The 20500-nt window shown below is 44.7% G+C and overlaps 2 protein-coding genes across 7 annotated transcripts in view; one reads left to right on the forward strand and one right to left on the reverse strand.

Annotated features, from left to right (window-relative positions):
* plp1b (proteolipid protein 1b) overlaps positions 1 to 10539 on the forward strand; it is an 18500-nt gene extending 7961 nt beyond the window's left edge. For both annotated transcript variants that reach the window (XM_063203876.1, XM_063203875.1), the window contains exons 6-7: positions 2496 to 2561; positions 9317 to 10539. In XM_063203876.1, the coding sequence (XP_063059946.1) occupies positions 2496 to 2561; positions 9317 to 9391 (141 nt within the window). In that variant the 3' untranslated portion in view covers positions 9392 to 10539. The remainder of the gene's footprint in view (positions 1 to 2495; positions 2562 to 9316) is intronic.
* On the reverse strand, positions 9602 to 19925 carry LOC134453089 (calphotin-like). Of its 5 annotated transcripts, none has more exons than XM_063203870.1 (11): positions 19700 to 19925; positions 17506 to 17535; positions 16752 to 16866; positions 16564 to 16629; positions 15539 to 15616; positions 15024 to 15074; positions 14650 to 14745; positions 12015 to 14330; positions 11679 to 11732; positions 11329 to 11434; positions 9602 to 10958 (listed from the first exon to the last, which is right to left on the reverse strand). In XM_063203870.1, the coding sequence occupies exons 2-11, from the start codon at positions 17516 to 17518 to the stop codon at positions 10836 to 10838; spliced, it is 3018 nt and encodes a 1005-aa protein (XP_063059940.1). In that variant the 5' UTR covers positions 17519 to 17535; positions 19700 to 19925; the 3' UTR covers positions 9602 to 10835. The 5 variants fall into 5 exon arrangements, with proteins under 5 accessions (XP_063059940.1, XP_063059941.1, XP_063059944.1 ...); XM_063203871.1 differs by lacking the exon at positions 19700 to 19925 and adding an exon at positions 18984 to 19492; XM_063203874.1 differs by lacking the exon at positions 17506 to 17535.
* Between the last annotated feature and the right edge of the window lie 575 nt (positions 19926 to 20500).

Here is a 20500-nt window from a genome sequence, read left to right on the forward strand (position 1 = left end):
TGAAAGCATAAATGTGTGTGATTTTCGATCGCTAAATCTTCAGTGGGTCATAGTATCTCTTCAAAGCATTCACAGAGAGTTAGATCTTAGGCTAACAGTCTCATAGAAGATGTTAACAAGAAGGGAAAACGGAAACGCAAAAATCTGTTCTCTCTCCTCCAGACATCAAACTTGTTTCTCATTGGGGTTGGGGTGTCGATTTGGCCTGCAGCAGCCTCACTTGCTCTACATAATTTGGCCCTTGGAGAAAAATAATTGGAGACCACTGCTGTACAGAGAATGGATAAGAACAGTTGCCTTTGCTGCCCCATGATAGGACACCCGAGTGTGAGCAGTCCACACACTGCAAGTATGATTGAGGGTTTCCTTAACCCCTTAGTGCAGAGCCTATGTTATAGCCTTACAGCCACCAAAAGTGTAATGGCTATGTCTTAATATGTTACTTAATGCTCTTGTTAATGTCACAGCAATGTTGTCATGATGTAGTTCAGTATTTTCAGCAAATAGTGAATCGCCCCACCGGCGACCCCATCTGCAGTAAGAGGCTAAAGCCTTTTGTTTTGACCCATCTCATCCGGCATGAAGACCCTGATGGGTCCAAAATGTTGAATAAACGTTGAGTCGGAGCTGCAGTGTGCAGACCTCTGCTCTCTATGATAGATATGCCCTTTTCCTGCACCTGGCCTCAGTGAGGTGGGATGTGCATGCTTTTACTCTTCTGAAAAAATGGAGTCCTGAACCTTCGGAATAACACGCACATAATAACAATCTCAATACTCTGTTTCACCCCTTACATTATCTCCTTGTGTCAGCTTTTATGTGTTTATATGAGATGAGTGGTATCACACTTGTCAAGGCGAGGAGATGGAAAGGCTACAACAGGGGTTATGAAAGCCCTTGGATTCGAAGTAAGCTGGGTGAACAACAGTATAAACGGCCAGGGTATCACCATTAGTCTATGGCTTAGAAATGTATCGATACTTTATTGATCCTGAATGGAATAAGGATACTACAATTTAATAAGGATGGTATACAAAGCAACTAGAAAATGGGGTCTCAAAATTCCAAACTACATTTTTAAAAGAGTGTGGAGCGTCAAATCACTCCAACAGTGAAGTCAAAAGTGACAGTTAAATTCTGCAGGTGGCCAGTGTAATTGTAACGCCACAGCGAAAAGATTTCTTCACATTTCAGTGTTGATATTCACACAATGCTGAATAGAATGGATTCTGACAATGTTGCACTGACCTTAGAGTAAAATGTACACTATTTTTGAATGGGACCACATGTTATCTGAAGAGTTAATTTCAACTCTTGAAGGGTTCTATTATTGACAACCCAAGTTTATTGTGTAATGTGACTGCAATTTAAGTGTCAATCGTTTCCAAAGCTGAACTGAGCAGGCAGCCGTATGGTGGCTAAATTTAATTTAAAGGGACACTGTGTGAGATTTTTAGTTGTTTATTTCCAGAATTCATGCTGCCCATTCACTAATGTTACCTTTTTCATGAATACGTACCACCACCATCAAATTCTAAGTATTCATTATGACTGGAAAAATTGCACTTTTCATACATGAAAAGGGGGATCTTCTCCATGGTCCGCCATTTTGAATTTCCAAAAATAGCCATTTTTAGCTGCAAAAATGACTCTACTTGGACCATACTAGAAAATATTTGTTTATTACTTGGTAAACTTGCATGTAAATATCAAATTTGGCAGTAGCCAACCCAGTTTCAATGAGCAGCATAGTTGCAGTACCTTTTTTGACCATTTCGTGCACAGTGTCCCTTTAATACAAGGATTTAAGGACTCTGACTTGCAATCTGAGGTTTTTTCAGGTTGAATTTCTGTTCCATTAGGAAAAGCTGTGAGTGTTTGTTGAGAGTGAATAAGCCAGTGCTCTTTAAATGGCTGTGGTGACCTTCAACAGCGCAGATAACCTCACGTAGCCCCCAAGAAGACTGTGACCCAGCATAATGCACTCGAAAATCATTCTCAAGAAGACCCACAGTGAGACATCACGAATTGCCCAGAAACTCAAAATTCTTAATGGTTGGAGTCTTATTCTGTGTGTGTGTGTGTGTGTGTGTGTGTGTGTGTGTGTGTGTGTGTGTGTGCGTGTGCGTGTGTGTGTGAGAGAGAGAGAGAATGTGTGTGTGTGTGTGTGTGTGGATGTGGTGGTGGGGAGAGGCATACGTATGTGCATGCATGTGTGCAAATGTGCATTTGTGCATGTGTGTGTGCATGCATGTGTGAGTTTGTATGTCTGTGTGTATGCACGTGCACATTCATGTGTGTGTATGTGTGTGTTTTCCTGCATGTGCGCTTCTTAATGGTTAGTGTCTTATTCTGTGTGTGTGTGTGTGTGTGTGTGCATGTGCGTGTCTGTGTGTGTGTGTGTGTGTGTGTGTGCGCGCGTGTGCACACGGTATGTTTCTGCGTTTCCCAATGCGTCCTGTACTGTCCTGTCATGTCTTGTCTTGTCTTTGTAGTTCTTCTGGACCTATGACCTGTACATCGCCGCCTTCGCCGGGGCAGGGGTGATGCTGCTGTCACTGGTGAGAGCGCGACAGTGCACGACCCCGGCAGCAGGCCATGCATACAGGGCTCTAAATTAACTTTTTCCACCACCAGCCAATTTGGCTAGTGGACATTTTTTCTTACCAGCCAAACAGAAGTTCAACAAGCCATTTTTTTTATCTCGTCAAAATAAACTATGCTTTAGGCTAGTTTTTTTTTTTTTTTTAATTATGGTCATTTTGTTCAACTATTTCTACAGATACACCATAGGCCTGCATAAGCTAGCCTACTATATGCCTACATAATAAGCATATTATAGGCTATATATTTTTTTCATTATTTTTTAACTTCTGCTTTATTTTTTACTTTCATTACTTAGGCATAATCAATTTGATTAGTTTTTGTTCAATTCCTCTGAAAACAGCTGAATCACATCACACAAGCCACTCACATAACAGACCTTTAACATACAGTAGGCTAACCAAGCACACAGCTTAACACTACAAAACCTCACATAGGCCTACGCACACCCCAAGGAAGGAGAAGAGATGAGAGGAGAGAGGAGGAGCTCTTCTCTACCATGCGCAACAAAATGACAAGAAGCCTAGTTTAACTAAAAGTAAACAATATCTCGGGAATATTCGCTTCCGTTGTTACTTCGACAGCTTCGTCGTTGGTTGCTTTTTTTCCGATGGCTTTCCAACTTAGTTGCGCCAGGACTCGGAACATTTCAGAAGACAACTGAACTGACAGCTACGGTCACACTACTCTGACAGTCAGCTCTCCTCCTCTGCCCTTGTCGCTATTTCGTTCCACAGCCACTCATTTTTTAACGTCACTGTTATGTTTACACTTTTAAGTAAAACATTTATCAGGATTAAACCTTAACTGAATTGAATCATACGGAGACCGTTTTGAAGCGTGTCGTTCCTTTACTTCATAACTCGTAACTGCACATTCCACATCCGGTGTCGCATGAATAATATCCCGGGGTGCGTCAATTAATACAGTGTCAACATTCCTGTATACCCAGTATATGACATCCCCCTTTTACTTGAATCAGAACTCAAGGTAACCTGACATTTAAACCAGTAGTTTAACTTTCACATTGCAAATCATGTAAACAAGTAAACCTTATCATAAAATGATTTAAAATCAAAAATAAATTCTCTGAGCATTTTTCTTTTAAATCTCATGAACCATAACATCTCATTAGTCATTCTCTCAGATGTTTTCATTAACCATTGCATTTGCATTTCACTTAGCATTGTATTATTTTTCTTCTTTAACCGGTTTCTCACCAAGTGTTCATTTCAACTTAACAGTTTAACAAGAACAGTCCTTTTAATTTTCTTCACTCCAGTAGCCTTGACCTGCAAAGGAATTTGTTCATTATAAAGTTCCCAGTCACTATAATGTCCAAACCTGTAAAGAAGTTAATTCCATTACAATGTCCCGGTTCATTACAATGTCCAAACCTGTAAAGCAATTAGGTTATTACAAAGTCCTTTAGTCTCTCTGGAGGTTTCCGCTGCCTCTGAGGCCTAGAGGCAGGTGTCGCTGTTGTGTCTGGCACCGCTGGCACAGCTGGGCAGTCACGAGAATTCATGACCTGCTGTTGCCCGGGGTCAGCCGTTGCGCTGGCCTCCTCTCGTTCCCCGGCCTGGGGCTGGTTGTACTTTTTCACCCATGTAGTGTTACGGCTGTACTGAGCTCCCTCAGGTGACTCGACAGTCACTTGGTTGCCGTGTTTGTGGACCACCGTGTGTGGTGTTTTGTTGAAGTTTGTGCTGAACTTGTCCACCTTTTCTTGTTTTAAGCAGCACCTTGTCTCCCACCCGCCACACCTCGGAGTATTCTGCGTTCCTCCTGTCATCGGCGTAGAGTTTGTGCTGTTGTTTTTGTTCTGCATCTCGGTCTCGCACTTCAAAGTCTATGAATGTTGGATGCAGCTCAGGCAGTTTCCCCCTCATTTTCCTGTTGAACAGCAGCTCGGCGGGGCTTTTGCCTGTGGTGCTGTGCGCAATTGACCGATACACAGTGACATATCGTCTGAGTTCTTTCTGCCAGTCCAGCCCGGCAGATTGCGCAATTCGGATTCTTTTCATGAGCGAGCTGTTTTGCCGCTCGACCTCGCCGTTTGCTTGGGCCCATTTTGGTGTTGTTTTGAGATGCTCAATCCCCTTCTCTGCACAGTAATCACGGAACTCGTCTGACTTAAATTGTGGCCCGTGGTCAGATTTCAGGGTCAATGGAAGTCCATGTCTACTGAACATGTTCTCGAGGCTGTCAATGATTTTGTCAGTAGTAGTGGAGGTGAGCACTTCATATTCATAATAGCGACTGTAATAGTCCACTGTGACTAGGATTGAGTGTTTGGATGGTAGTGGCCCCAGTAAGTCCACAGCTAGAGCCTGCCATGGCCCATCGGGAAGCACTGTTGGTCTGAGTGGTTCGGGTTCGTCAGGGCGTGCTGTGATCTGACACCCGTGGCATTCTTTGCAGTGCTTTTCTGCGGCTTTAGCCATGCCTGGCCACCACACTTTGCTCCTGAGATGTTGTTTTGTGCCCACAATGCCCAAATGTCCCTCGTGCGCGAGCGTAAGCGCTCTTGCCCGTAGTGCCCTGGGCAGCACGATGCGTGTGCCCCTCAGAACTATGTAGCCTATCACACACAATTCAGCCTGCGGCAGATGCATAAGGCATACATTTTTGAAAGTGTCCCAGTTATTAAGGCATTTCTCACCTCTATCAGCTCCTGATCAGTCCTTGAGGCTTCCTCCACCTCTCTCGTTGTCAGTGCCAGGGGGTGGCGTTCACCGCAACGAACCGCACATATTCCTCTGCTTCGTGTGCGTGTTTTCCTCGAAGAGCGGTTTCCCCCATCAGCCTTGACAGGGAGTCAGCGATGTTGTGCTTGCCGGCCACATGCACTACTTTGAAGTTGTATGGTTGTAGCCGCAACACCCATCTCTCCACCCGGGCACTGGGTTTCGAGCGAGGGCCGTAGATCGCCTCGAGTGGTTTATGGTCAGTCACAAGATCAAACTGGCGCCCATACACATACGGGTGCAACCGTTCACAAGCCCACACGAGAGCTAAGGCCTCTCTCTCTGTCTGAGAGTACCTTTTCTCACAGTCACTCAGGCTACGGCTGACATAGCAGATTGGCACCATCTCACCTTGCTGACGCTGCACGAGCACAGCGCCGAGTCCGACTGGGCTCGCATCCGCGATGACTCGGGTAGGTGCGTCCTTGTCGAAGTAGGCCAGTGTGCCTGCTTTTGCCAGCGCCGCCTTCAGCTCGCTGAATGACTTTCGCTGCTCCTCGCCGAACACAAACGTGGTGTCCTTACGGATCAGCCGTCGTAGAGGTTCTGCCACCGTCGCGAAGTCTGGGATGAATCTGCTGCTGTAGCTCACCAGACCCAGGAAGCTCCTCACCTCCGATGCATTTTCCGGTTCTCGGGCCTCAGCTATCGCTCTGACCCTCTCCGTCGTAGGTCCGATGCCCTTGTCGGTCAGCAGCACTCCCATGAAGACTAGGCGATCCATGCTGAACTCGCATTTGTCAGCATTCAGGGTAAGTCCACATTGTTGCAGCCGTTTCATAACAGCATGCAGACGCTGGTTGTGTGTCTCTGGGTCTGCGGCGTGCACTATGATGTCGTCCGAGATGTTGTCGACGCCCTCAATACCAGCGAGTGCAGAGGCGATTTCATGCTGGTACTGCTCGCTGGCTGAAGACACACCAAAGAGCAGCCGCTTGTATCTGTAGATCCCATTGTGTGTGGCGAATGTTGTGATCTGGCGGGAAGCTGGGGTCAATTCTAACTGGTGGTAGCCCCACTTTAAGTCCAGTTTGCTAAAGATTTTGGACCCATTCATGCTCTGTAGCACTTCATCCACTGTTGGTATGGGGTACCGTTCCCGCACGATCGCTTGGTTGGCCCTGCGCATGTCTAAGCACAGCCTTATCTCAGTTTTTGTTTTAGGCACCACCACCACTGGGTTGACCCATGGGGTCGGTCCGTTAACTTCCTCTATAATGTCCATGTCTAACAGTTCTTTGATTTTTCTCTCCAGAGGCCCCCTCAGATTGAACGGAATGCGCCGTAAGGGCTGCGCAACTGGCTGCGCGTCGGGGTTTACGTAGAGACTGACCTGCTTGGTGTTCAGCTTCCCTACGCCCTGGAAGACATCGGGGTACTGTGATCTCATGGACTGTTTCAGGTCCTGCACTGCGGCTATGTCTGTGCCAATTCGTAGGACTCCTAATTTCGTGGCAGTATCCCTGCCCAACAGAGACTCGCCATGTCCCTGTATGACTATGAATTCAGCTTGCTCGCTTGCGTTTCCGATAGTCACCTCGCATTTAAATGCACCCTTCACCGGCAGCGGTTGGGTAGAGGAGTATGCATACAGCTTCTTTCTGCCCCTGCTACATACGACTGGCATTGGATGTTCTGCTTTTTCAATCCCTCCCATGTGCCCTCGTCCACTATGTTGCAGGTAGCACCAGAGTCAATTAGCACGTTTAGCTGCACTCCCCCCAAGCACACATTCAAACTGTTCTGCGCTGCGCTGCTCTTGACTATGAAGGCGTAATCAGACGCTTCGGCTGTGACATTGTTGACTGACTGTTTCTTGGTCTTACACACTTTGGAAAAGTGATCCTTGCCGCCACATTTATGGCATGTTTTTCCCCTAGCGGGACAGCTAGAGTCCTTGCCAAAGTGACCAGAATTTCCGCATCTAAAACAACGTTGTTCCGACTTACGTGGCGTCTGTTGTTTATGCTTGAATTTAGCATTCCCGCCTTTTGGCCCGATGCGGTTGACTGTGTCCGCCTTGGACGGTGCAGCAGCTCCATCTTGTGGCAGAGACATTTGTTGCTCCACTCGCTCACACAGCTCACACACCTCGATAGCCCGGTCCAGATCGAGATCGTGTCCCTCTTCCAGTAGCTTTCGACGTACGTAGCTTGAAGAGCATCTCGCCATCACCGCGTCCCGAATCTGGTTCTCCATGTCGACTCCGAAGGCGCAGTCTCTCGCCGCTTGACGTAGTCTGGTGATGAACTGCTGAGTCGTCTCCCCTTGTTTCTGGGTGACCGTGTGGAATTCTTGCCGCGCGAACGTGACGTTCACACGAGGCACGAAATAGTTGTTCAGGGCTGCCACTGCTAGATCATACTCCGCCGGTCCCCCTCTATTTGCTAGAGTTAGGAAAATGTCCTGGACATCTTGTCCGGCATGGTGCAAAAGTAGAGCCCTTCTCCTCTGTAAAGTTGCTGGAGGAGTGTTTGGTTCCACAATAAGTCCCTTTCCATCCGCGAAAAGTTCAAATGAGGTTAGCCACCTCGTCCAACGCCTGCCTAGCGTGGCAGGGTCAGTGAAGCACTCGAACGGTGGAATTTTTCCGTTATCCATCGTCCGTCGAATATCTTCATCCAAATTTAATTTACTCACGCGTCGTCGTCACTATACTCGTCGCCAATGTTATGTTTACACTTTTAAGTAAAACATTTATCAGGATTAAACCTTAACTGAATTGAATCATACGGAGACCGTTTTGAAGCGTGTCGTTCCTTTACTTCATAACTCGTAACTCCACATTCCACATCCGGTGTCACGTCAATAATATCCCGGGGTGCGGGGGGTGTCAACATTCCTGTATACCCAGTATATGACAGTCACTATTATTACGGTTACAATTACTACTAGCATTCACCAACGCACAGAACCTTGCGCTAACCCCCGTCACATTCTCATCACTCGCACAAAACATAGTCTACAGAACAGAAGTAGCTCTATGCATAATCTGCGTAACTCCTGTTATTGAAACGGCCAGGGCCTCGCTGCTTCAAAAATGCAGCCTGTTACAGCAATGTTCATAGCAGTAGTGACGTTAAAAAGGTTGTAGCGAAAGCGACGAGAGCATAGGAGGAGAGCTGCCTGTCAGAATAGTGTGAGCGCAGCTTAGCTGACAGAATGTTTTCAATCCTGGCGCGCGCAACAGCATGGAGTTGCCGCTCGCTGCACTGGAAAGCCCACTGTGGGAGGCTACGTCGTGACGCTAGTGTCCATGGGTAATGTAGGGAATCTCGCCGTCTAACGTTCGTCAGAGCAGCGGTTTACCGTTCATAATTTATTGTACTCGGGAACTACTAGCCAAATTGGCGGGTAGGTATTTTTTTCTACTAGCCAAAATGAATTTTCACCCCTGTTTGGCGTGTTGGCGTGTGTTAATTTAGAGCCCTGCATGCATAAAACATTAGCATCTGGAAAAGCATCTAGGATTAGCATAACAACTGTGTTGCATTAGCGATAACAACTGTTATTAAGTTTATTGTACAAAAAAGACACGAGTCTACTAATATGTCAGGTTTCTAGTGCATACCGTACATTTATTTTAAAAGCTGATGCATCTAAGTATGTGTTGATTTATATTATCTGATTGCTGGACTCTCTGCTCTTATACGTGCATATGAAATCTGTTACATAATTCTCACAATCTAAAATGCAGTATAGTTGAATACAGTCGTACACATTGAACATGTGCATAGTGACAATAATAAGCATTCTATTCTATCCTATTCTATTCCATTCCATTCTATTCTTTTCTATTCTATTATCTATTACATTATATTATAGTCTACTCTTGTCTGTTCTATTCCAATCTGCTCCAAATATAGCTCCAAGTCTATGATCCAGAATTTGAGCCTTTGTTTTTCATGCCTGGTCCCTCACTCTGTCTTTTTTCTCCCCCATGTGTCTGTCTCTCTCTCCAGTTCCTGTACCTGGTGGCCACTACTTATAACTATGCGGTCCTGCGCTTCCTGGGAAGGAAGGCTCTGCGTTGCTAGGTGCCGCGTCCCCAGACACTCCATCTTGCCGCTGTGCTTTGCTCTTTGTTGTCGGCTGCCGGGGGTCCGTGGGGAAATCATAGCCGAGCTTCATGAAACTCTCCATTCCTGAAACACCTGCTCACTGGGTACAAGAAGGGGAAAAAATAGCCATCGCTGAGCGAGCCCACGTTTGTTTAAAAAAAAAAAATACATGTATGTGTATGTATGTTACATCACAGCAGCCGTGTTTGAAGGACGGGTTACCAAGAATGCGAATGTGATTTGAAAACCAATACGATGTGATCCCAGTGGTGGCATGCGGTAATAGGTACCGCTCACTACCACACAGTTCGAGCATCAGGGCCGAGAGTTGAATTCAGCTTTGGCTTGCTGTCTAACGTCAGGTCACCATCCACTCCACACTCTGCTGGTCACGCCATCGACACCAGTGGGGAGGTTCCTGACCTCATGTACCGTATGTGTCGTACTATTTCCCCAACGCCTGAGTATTTTCATGCCTACAGAATATCAGGCTTGGACCTCGGAGGTAACCCAAATGGCGATATTTGTCATATTGCTGCTGCTGGACTGGTCTCTGCTGTGCTGCTTTTGTAGCCTTGTTTCATACAAGTGCCCTATATAGCCTTGTGTTTGTATCTTCTGTGTGTATATTGTGTGCCCGTGCTACACACCTTCTGCAGTATGACTGTGGTTTGACTGTTGGTTTGAAACTGACAGTGGTAACAATTATTTAACTACAGTGAGTACATAATTGCTATTGCATTGTCAAAGCACTGTTCAAAGTGACTTTCAGATAATGATGACAAGAATTGGTGCTACCATGCGTGCCTCCTCCACTCTGTGTCTCTCTATCTTTCTTCCTGTCTTTCTCTGCACACGGCTAATCTTTTTTTGAGTGTAAACTAAGCACATACAAAATGGACTGAGAGTTTTGTCCCCGTAATAATGTCACAATAACAAGCACGTAGTGCAACTCTCTCCAATACATTTGGTTAAATAATTTGAATATTTTGAATTCTCTGACTGGAAGCATTCATTTTCTGCTCTAACACACAGACACTATACATGGAAAAGGATGTGCAAGTGCTCACATGAATGTCAGTTGACCTGCAATTAATATGGAATAAATTTACAATTTTATTAAATCAAACGTGTCATACATAAATGAATATAAATGGACAGTACGTACGTATATATACTTGGACAGCACAGAGTTGTTTACAGATATCATTATACGTGAATAAACAAATAACACCTTAAATATACACAATAGGAAAAATATGTATGTATTGATATGAGAAAGTAAATAATAAACAAAAGGCCAGTGTCATATAGGCACTATGCTGATGTTTACATTTGTTTGGCATATGCTTGGATAATGCTTGACTGACTTATTGGATATGGACATGACCTTAGATACATGGATGAGTTCACAGATGCTTTATACGGTGGCAACATTTCTGATGTGGTAAATTGTATCAAAGCATTCTTCGCAGATGATGCAGTCTCCATGGGGAAACATTCTCAAGTCCAGATTGCCCAAACTCTTCTGGCATTTCCCACACTAAACACAAACAGACAAACAGACAAACAAACAGATTGACAAATAAGGTTAGTGTAAATGTCATTCCATTCTATCAACACAACACCCTAAATCATACAAGCATTGGTTACACATTGGATACACTGTACTGAATGCAGTCCTTGCTGAAAAAAACCCTGAATAACTGAAAAAACACATTACCCAATTTAGGAGATTGTTCTAAAAATTGGTCCACTTTGGTACGCCACTGATCATTTTATGACATCAAGCAATTTCTAAACACAACCCAGTTTCATAACAGAGTCCCTTCTGTCAGGGCGCCGTATGCTATGCTTGCTTCCTGTTAAAAGCCCATCATCACAGCATCTGTCACAAACCGTGATCTCATTACCTTGAAGCACTCTGGATGGCAACAGATTGGGGGGTCGTCCACGCGGATTCTGACATCACCATCAATTACCTCCTTACAATGTGTGCACACAGATGGACCGGTAATACTGTGACACAACAGCAGACGAAGATTATGAAAACAACCAGTTGACATGCGGTGTATGATATTTAGACAAGAACAGCACTGGTGGTTTTTTTGGGCAATTTGTAAAATTGGTAGTCTCAAAATAAAATTTGCATCTGTCAACATGAATTGCTACAGTGACTAAGATGTCAACACAACATTCACATGCTGCAAACAAACAAAAAGCCTGATTTTTTTTTCCATCCAATGTTACACTGAATACTCACATTGTTGGTGACTCTTCAGGTTGTTTTTCTGCAATCTTTTCAGTGCTCTCATCCCTAAAAAAAAACACATTTATTGAAACACACTATATGTCAAATGAAATCCTACAATATATTTCAATCTAACCGTAGATCAAACCTATTTAATGTATTGAGACATGGCCCCTGTTATAAATTTGTAGTTACCACAATGGCAATGACCAAGTCATAATGCATTACATAAGACTGTAGTGTCAAACTATTGTATGCATTCTAGTTCCCCTGCCAGTTCCCTTGCAGTATGCGTTATGCATTATGAGGCTACTGTATACACATCTAAACTGGTACAGGTAAACTTACACAGCCTCGGACAACTTGAGGGCATCATCTGGGGCCAATGCTGACTCTACCACTGGTTGCTGCATGGCCGTTATGACTTCTGTCTCTGGTTCAGGCGTGGTCTCCGATGGCTCCACAGGAACCTCTGCAGGTGCTCCAGCAGACACCTCTGAAGCCACTGCAGGTGTGATTTCAGCTTCTGCTGCTGGTGTTTCGGCCACAGCCTCCACTACTGCAGCTGCTGGTGTTTCAGGTGCTGCCTCCACAGGTGCTGCCTCCGCAGCTACTGCCTCCACAGGTGCTGCTGTTACTTCTGCTTCAACTGCTGGTTCAGGGACTGCTTCTACAGCTACAACTGCTGGCGGTTCAGCCACAGCCTCCACCACTTCAGCCGCTGATGTTTCAGACACAACCTCTACAGGTACTGCTGCTACTTCAACCGCTGGTGGCTCGGGCACAGACTCTACTGCAGCTTCAACTGCTGGTTCAAGAACTGCCTCTACCACCTCAACTGCTGGCGATTCGGCCACAGCTTCCACTACTGCAGTCACTGGTGTTTCAGCAACAACCTCTACAGGTACTGTTGCTACTTCAACAGCTGGTGCCTCGGGCACAGACTCTAATGCAGCTTCTGGTGTTTCAGGTACAGCCTCTACAACTGCTTCAACTACTGGTAGTTCAGATACTGCCTCTACAACCTCAGCTGCTGCGGCTTCAGGTGCTGTGCCTACAACTTCAACTGTTGGTTCAGGTACAGCCTCTACAACTGCAGCTGCTACTGCTACAGCCACAACCGCTACAGCTGTTGCCGCTACTTCATCAGCTGGTGGTTCAGGCACTGTCTCTACAACATCAGCTGCTGGTGCTTCAGGTGCTGTGTCTACAACTTCAACTGTTGGTTCAGGTACAGCCTCTACAACTGCAGCTGCTACTGCTACAGCCACAACCGCTACAGCTGTTGCCGCTACTTCATCAGCTGGTGGTTCAGGCACTGTCTCTACAACCTCAGCTGCTGGTGCTTCAGGTGCTGTGTCTACAACTTCAACTGTTGGTGTTTCAGGTACTGGCTCTACTTCAGGTGCTTCAGGGGCTGTTTCGACCACAGCAACTGCAAGTGTCTCCACAACTGCTGTCTCCACAGGAGCAATTTTGGGTGTTTCAACAGCTTCAGCTTCAGCAGCTGTTTCCACAGGTGTGGGAGCTGGGATGTCAGCCACTGTTGGGATTTCAGGAACTTCAGTCGCTGTCTCGACAGGAGCAACTTCAGGAACATCAAGGGCGGGCTCTATGACAACTTCAGGAGCCACTTCCACCACTTTCACAGGAACAGTAGACACCTCAGGGGCTGCTTCAACGGAAACAGCAGGAACTTCAGAGGTGACTTCCACAGGAACATCAGGGACTTCTACTGGAATTGCAGGAACTGCAGGCACTGCTTCAACTTCAACGGCTACCTCTACAGCGACTGGAGTGACTTCAGCAGCCTCTTCCACCACGGCTGCAGCTACTTCCACTTGAGCAGCAGCAACTTCAGAGATGGTTTCAACAACTTTGGAGTTGTCTTCTGCCACAGCTGCTGGAGCCTCGGTGGCTGTTTCAACAGGAGCGATTTCAACTTCCAGTGCTACTTCTGCAGCAACTGCCAGAACTTCAGGTACTTCTTCTGCGGAAACAGCAGGTAACTCAGTAGCTGCCTCCACTGACGCATTAGGTACCTCAGGGGCTTCATCAAGGACAGCAGGAACTTCAGGAACTGGCTCAGCTTTAACGGCTGCTTCCACAGGAACGTCAAGAGTTGTATCTGCAAACACCTCAGGTGCTGGAATGGCGGGAACTTCAGGGATTGCTTCAGCTTGAGGGACTGCTTCTACTGGAGCTTCAGGTACCTCAGGAGTTGCAGCCACAGAAACCTCAGACACAGCTTCTGAAGTTGCCCCTGCAGCCACTGCAGGAACTTCAGGTGCCGTTTCAATTGGAGCAGCAAGAATTTCAGGAGCTGCCTCTACTGCCACTGCAAGAACCTCTGGGACTGTTTCCAGAGGAACAGCGGAAATCTCTGGAGTTGTATCCAAAGAAACCTCAGGAACCTCAGGTGCTGATTCCACTGGAACTGCTGGAACTTCAGGGACTGCCTCAACTTCAAGAGCTGCCTCTGCAGCCACTCCTGTGTCTACAGGAACTGCAGGAACTTCTGGGGATGCTTCTATTGGAACTGCAGGAACATCTGGGGTTGTTTCTATTGGAACTGCAGGAACTTCCGATGGTTCTTCCACAGGAACTGCGGGTACTGCCTCTACCACTACTTCGGCAGGACATCCATTCAAAGAGATTTCCACACTGTTGAAATGAACAAAATCAACCAATAAGTATTATTCAGTATAAAAAAGCCAGTATCCCATTCCATATGTGTCACATCCCTTGCCATATATTACACATGCCTATTCACTCAATTAATAGATAATTTCTTTGGTGCGTAGTCATTTAACGAATACAGCAGACACAAAACGGGTTGGAAACATAGAGTCAATAGAATTGTTTAGTTTTTGCGATAAAACTAAGTCTGCCTATGTGAGCTACATTCATTCACTATCTCTTTTATCTAACTCAGAGTGTGACTTATGTTCTTTAGAGAAAATCGCCACTGATTTAATCGCACCTCTGAGCCACAGGAGTATCAATGATTGGCTCATCTGTCACTATGCCAACATCCTCTGATGCATTCTTTCCTTCAATGTCATCTGAAACAATCACCCTACACAAACACAAACACACACACACACACACACACACACACACACACACACACACACACACACACACACACACACACGCACGCACACACACACACACACACACACACACACACGCACGCACACACGCACGCACACACAAAGATATAAATAGAGAGAAGAAGGAAGAAAGAAAAGGTGAAGAGTTTGTGACAGAATGAAGGTAGATACTGAAAATACTTGCACTGGACAACACACGTCCGAATTCCTGATAGATAGAGGTTGTGCTGCTGTGTCTTACCTTTTAGCATAGTGGGTCTTGTCTGGGGAGATTTTGGGTTCCTCAGTGGCCCTGTCAGGAGGGACAACATGATGAGACATAAACAAACAGTTACATGTTACCTGTCACCTGAACTTGTTTTTGCTCCTCTAATCAATATTTTTTTTCCCCAATTAGGGCCTACGTGAAACAAGTTCTGTTTTGAAGCAAAACGGGTATAAACGGCCCTGCCGGCCTCAAAAGGTGGGGCACTGTGCTTCTACACGTGCGACCAGGGCTCAATTCCCGATCCAGGGTCGTTTCCCGATCCTCCCCCGTCTCTCTCTCCTATTTCGTGTCTTTCTCACTGTCCTATCTGAATAATAAAGGTGTAAAAGCCCAAAAAAACTAACTGTGTAAACTGTGTGAAAACTGTATAAGCTTATGTCAATGCATGCATATGGATGTCTGTGCCTATATGGATGTCTATACCGGCTTCAAATATATTGGGTCAAAGGTGTCTGACATCATGTGAAAAAGGCTCACACGTTACTTACTCAAACCTCTTGAGAGTTGAAAGAACGTAGGAGCTCTTGCGTGGCAGGGGAGGTTTGTCAGGTTTCGGGCTCTCACCACTGAAGGAAAGAGGAAGAGAAATGCAGCCACTCTAGATAGGTATTTATTGCAACAGTCAAAAAAAAGGTCATACTTAATGGCTGACTGGTTAAACACATTATTTATGCACTTCACAAGGCCAAACAGCAGGTGTTAGCCCATAGATACATTCTCCATAAACAATGTCAATAAACTTCTCACAGTAGCTACTGGTTGAAAATTCTTCTTTCACGTTAGTAACAGTGGACTGTAAACATCCCAGGGTTCCACAAACAACCCTCGTGGGAGGGGGGCTAAAAGTTCTCTGAGGAACTTAAAAGTCCTGGAAAGAACCACAAGGATCCTTATAGTGCCTTACATATTCTTCCATTGGCAATCGAAGGTTCTTCAAAGAATCTTTGGGTGGGTTCTCGGTAACACTTCACAATAACCTTCTGCATAAATGGTTAACTAATGGTTAGCTAATGGTTTGTTGGGCATCATTAATACTATAATAAGCATTGATATATCATTATTAAATCAATTGTATAACACTTACTAAACATTTGCTGATCACAATAGTATATTAGGGCTGCACGATTAGGGAAAAATTATAATCACGATTATTTAGATCAAAATCACGATCACGATTATTAATCACCATTATGCAGCAGAGCTTATGCCCCCCACCACCCCAATATCCGGGGCGACATAATAGTACCTTACCATTAGCTACCATTAGGTAACCATTTAGCGGAAGGTTATTGTGAAGTGTTACTGGGTTCTCTAATTAAGGACACCTTCTTCCAAGAACCAATTAGGCCTAAACACAAATTGATGCCTCCAAGAACTTTTAGGGAATCCTCCTCAGTACCAAACTGAAGGTTCGTCAGGGAACTTTTAATCTTTATAGTGCACATCAATAATTACACATTATAATGTACTCTCATTGTCTACTGGTCACCGTACCACATGTGTGATGACCCACCTGCCATTAGTGTTGGGGATCTCTGCAATGTTCATTCCTGAACTTTTTCTCTCAATTACTGGGACACTGTTACAGACAGACAGATTGGTAGATGGATAGAGAGTTAGATTGGTTGATTGGTTGATTGGATCATTGGTTGGTTGCAGCAATGTCTGCTGATAATAAAAATAATAGGTGCAAAACAATACCAGGGCTTAGTTTTTTCCTCAGGTTCTGGTCCGGCACGGCTTTGAATCCAACAGCCGTCAGATTTCAGTGACGTGCGCACTTTGGTCGTCAAAAACACTGTCTCTCTATCCACGTCTGCAGGACACAATGTACAGATCACAAAATCTCCTTCATAACATAACAATGCAGGGACTGTTGCAACATCAACACAGACATTCTCTCTCTCTCTCTCTCTCTCTCTCTCTCTCTCTCTCTCTCTCTCTCTCTCTCTCTCTCTCTCTCTCTCTCTCTCTCTCTCTCTCTCTGACACACACACACACACACACACACACACACACTGACATCTGAAATCAGCTGATTATGAGGTGTCTCTAGATTGATTACATTGTAAGTAAATATAATTATTATATATATAGTAGATTGGTAATTAAAGCAGATTGGTAATTAAAGCAAGATTTGCTGCATTAATTGTATGTATCGTGTAATCAACTGAAAGATGAAGTCGGTGTTTTTCGTTTGCAAATACTGTATATCAAATGAAAATAACATTTTCTTATTCTAGGTATACCTTTATAACGTTTCTGAACGCCACCTTAATTGTGAAAAAAAGTGCTAACGAAAGATAATCAAACAAAAACAACCGACTACATCTCATACAGTGTCTCACTATTGATTGGAGTGAGTCACAGTTCGAGAAAACCAGATTAGCAGCAGCCATGCAGGTTATGCATTTTCCAACAGTGACAAATGACACCAGAAGGTGAATAAACGCACCCTTCGAAGTCATGGCTCCTCTGCTAAAACCTGTACCAATCACACAACAGGAATATAAGTAGGTAGGCTAAGCAGTGCACAGTGGAAAACGGCGCGTTAATTCAACATTTAGCATGGCAATTAACACCCTCTAGAGTGCATTTGGTCCCAAGGTACTCTCTAAGTGTTGAATTAATACTGCAGTTTTTTCCTGTGTACCCATGTTTGTTGAATAAATTGCGATTCATGTTACATCTCTGCATTCAGTGGCATATGTAGCATATGTACAACTTCACGATATTCTTAGAGCGCTCATCAGCAATAACGTTTTTTTTTTTCAAAAACGTCCGGAACATTTCATAATAGCTTTGCCAAAACTGATAAACAAAACTGACAGTTGAAACTTTTAGGAACTATGCATATTCGACCCATGAACTCTGTCATTCTAGAACAAAACATTTTTGATGTCTTGACATTTGAAACATGCTTAAGAGTATTAGGAACAGGCAATACCACATTTGTTTCTCTCTTGTCACAGTCCTTTACTGTTTTTTCTCTCTCTCTGTTTCTCTGTCTCTCTCGTTCGTACACACACACACACACACACACACACACACACACACACACACACACACACACACACACACACACACCTTTACAGAGAGAGAGAGAGAGAGAGAGAGAGGGAGAGGGAGAGAGAGAGAGAGAGAGAGAGATGCTGTTTTGAATGCTGGTAAAGCTCAACAGATTAACTAAACTAAAAGTGCACTCAGAGAGTGCATACAACATTTGACTACACACTAATTTTTCTGCCTTGTTTTTGTGGAATGTCAAAATTTGCTCTATCCCGCATTCGTAAAGAATCTTTAAAAAATATCCTGGATCACCACCAAAATGTAATCACTTGTTCCTTTTGTCGTGTCCAACAACTCCACAAAATTTCATCTAAATCTGTGCATAACATTTTGAGTTATCCTGCTGACAGACTGACAGACAGACGAACAGACAAACAAACCAATGCGACCGAAAACATAACCTCTTTAGCGGAGGTAAAAACAGTACTTGCGCACTACAGTACAAAATGGCCAATATGCCAATATAAACCATGTCCCAATTACAGTACTATCCGTCTGCATTAGTAGTGTCTGTTCTAGCCTTGTCCGTCCTCACTTAGTGAAAATGATCACACACAACTTTACGATTGCCGTTTAGTTGGCCATTGTATACAGCCACAACAATGCCACTAGGTAATGAGGCTATGTTTCCAAGCTGTGTAATTACACATTTGGAAGCAGCAAGTATTACCACAGTTGGCTGACCCGACAAAATACTACACATAGAACAGCATGCTCTGTTCCCTAAACCTACATCCAAACTATACCCATACATTTTTTCCACGATGTGTATTCCTTTCATATATCAAATATGCATATCCACAGTGGTGTAGTTTAGGTAGAACGTATACGCACCAGCAAAAATGGGGATTTCATTATACCCACCTGAAATTGTGACCTGTTCGGCATGTCCACTTCAAATTCATTGTTCCATATTTAGAATAGCACAGTCACATTTAATTCAACGGTGACTCGTCATGGAATTTATGAACACGAGGATAAGATTACGATCAATATTTATTCAGAAATTACAACCGCAAAGCCATGCCCACATGACTTCTCCACCAGTTGAACAGGAATGCTCATGACAAAGTCGTTCCGAAGAAAGAATTTAACACCCCTGTCTATAGGGCGAACGTCTCAAATTCATTAGTGCCATGGGTAACGCTGCTTACATGAACCTCAAGCGCAAATATGCTGATAGATTGAGAAACACCCATACCAAGACAATGGCCCATGAGGATTGCCATGCTAAAAGGCTGACATCTACTACTCTCTATCCTTGTCATGAGGTTAAGATTCAACATAAATTAACTAGAGTGCGGGAAAATGCATTGAACATTCACAATGGTGAAGTATTCCCTTCCTCTGGTTTGGGAATTAATGTGCCTATGGTTGCCCAAATATACAGCATATCCAGTGCAAAAAGTAGACTACACCACTGCATATATCCATATAAGTACACATCACTTGCACACCCTGCATGCTCACACATGCACGCCCACACGCACGCACGCACGCACGCACGCACACACACACACCTGCAAAATAAGAGTCATAAAGACATGGTGATCATAGGCCCAATATGATGGAGGTCTTACCTAACAGTTGGTGAGTGTGTTGGTGAGTTTGAAATCTGTCTACCGCTTCTCTCAGGCTGATGGCGCAACCATTGAAGGGTTTTTTGTTGATGTGAGAGCGACTGCCTGGGTGAGTGTGCTTAGTCCTCGCTGGTGCCTGGTTTGATAGAGACTAACGACAAGAGAGCATTTATTGTCCTGATGACCCCCTTTCCAACACATATGCATGGCATCTTGGTCGACCTGTTCAAACACTCACCCCACAGCCCTCCCCCCCTCCCCCCCTACCCTACCAACCTACGGTACGCCCACACACCCCTCCAACCGCACAGTACTTGAAAGAAAACATCTGATAGCAATGATGAAAGACCTCAGGTAAGAACAGGTTTAAAAAAAAAGAAAAAACACCTCCCCCTCTCTCTTGCCTGTTCTGCATATTGTGCGTGAGCGTGTGTGTGTGAGCGCGCTCATGTGTGTGTGTCTTTATGTGTTTGTGTGTGCGCGCACACACCCGTGCGTGTATGTGTAAACTAGTGTGTTTATGTGCAGACACCCCTGGGGGAAGGTAACAAGTTTTCTTTCTTTTTCCTTCAAGGGGAAGTGCATTTTTTTACCCTCTAGCGCTTCGAGAGAATCCAGTGTCATCTGAAACTTAGAATGTGGCCCTGCCACCTTCCTCTGTTGTTGAGTAATGTTTTTTTCTGAGAACTACGGGCACATTGGATGTGGTATGCAGATAATCTAAGGCATGCATATGATGAGCTCCCAATACTTAACATATGTCATACCCATGTCTCGCGTCTGCCTTTTTATTATTTCTGT

Source organism: Engraulis encrasicolus, chromosome 7 (genome assembly GCF_034702125.1).
Source record: "Engraulis encrasicolus isolate BLACKSEA-1 chromosome 7, IST_EnEncr_1.0, whole genome shotgun sequence".
Taxonomy (NCBI): Eukaryota; Metazoa; Chordata; class Actinopteri; order Clupeiformes; family Engraulidae; genus Engraulis; species Engraulis encrasicolus.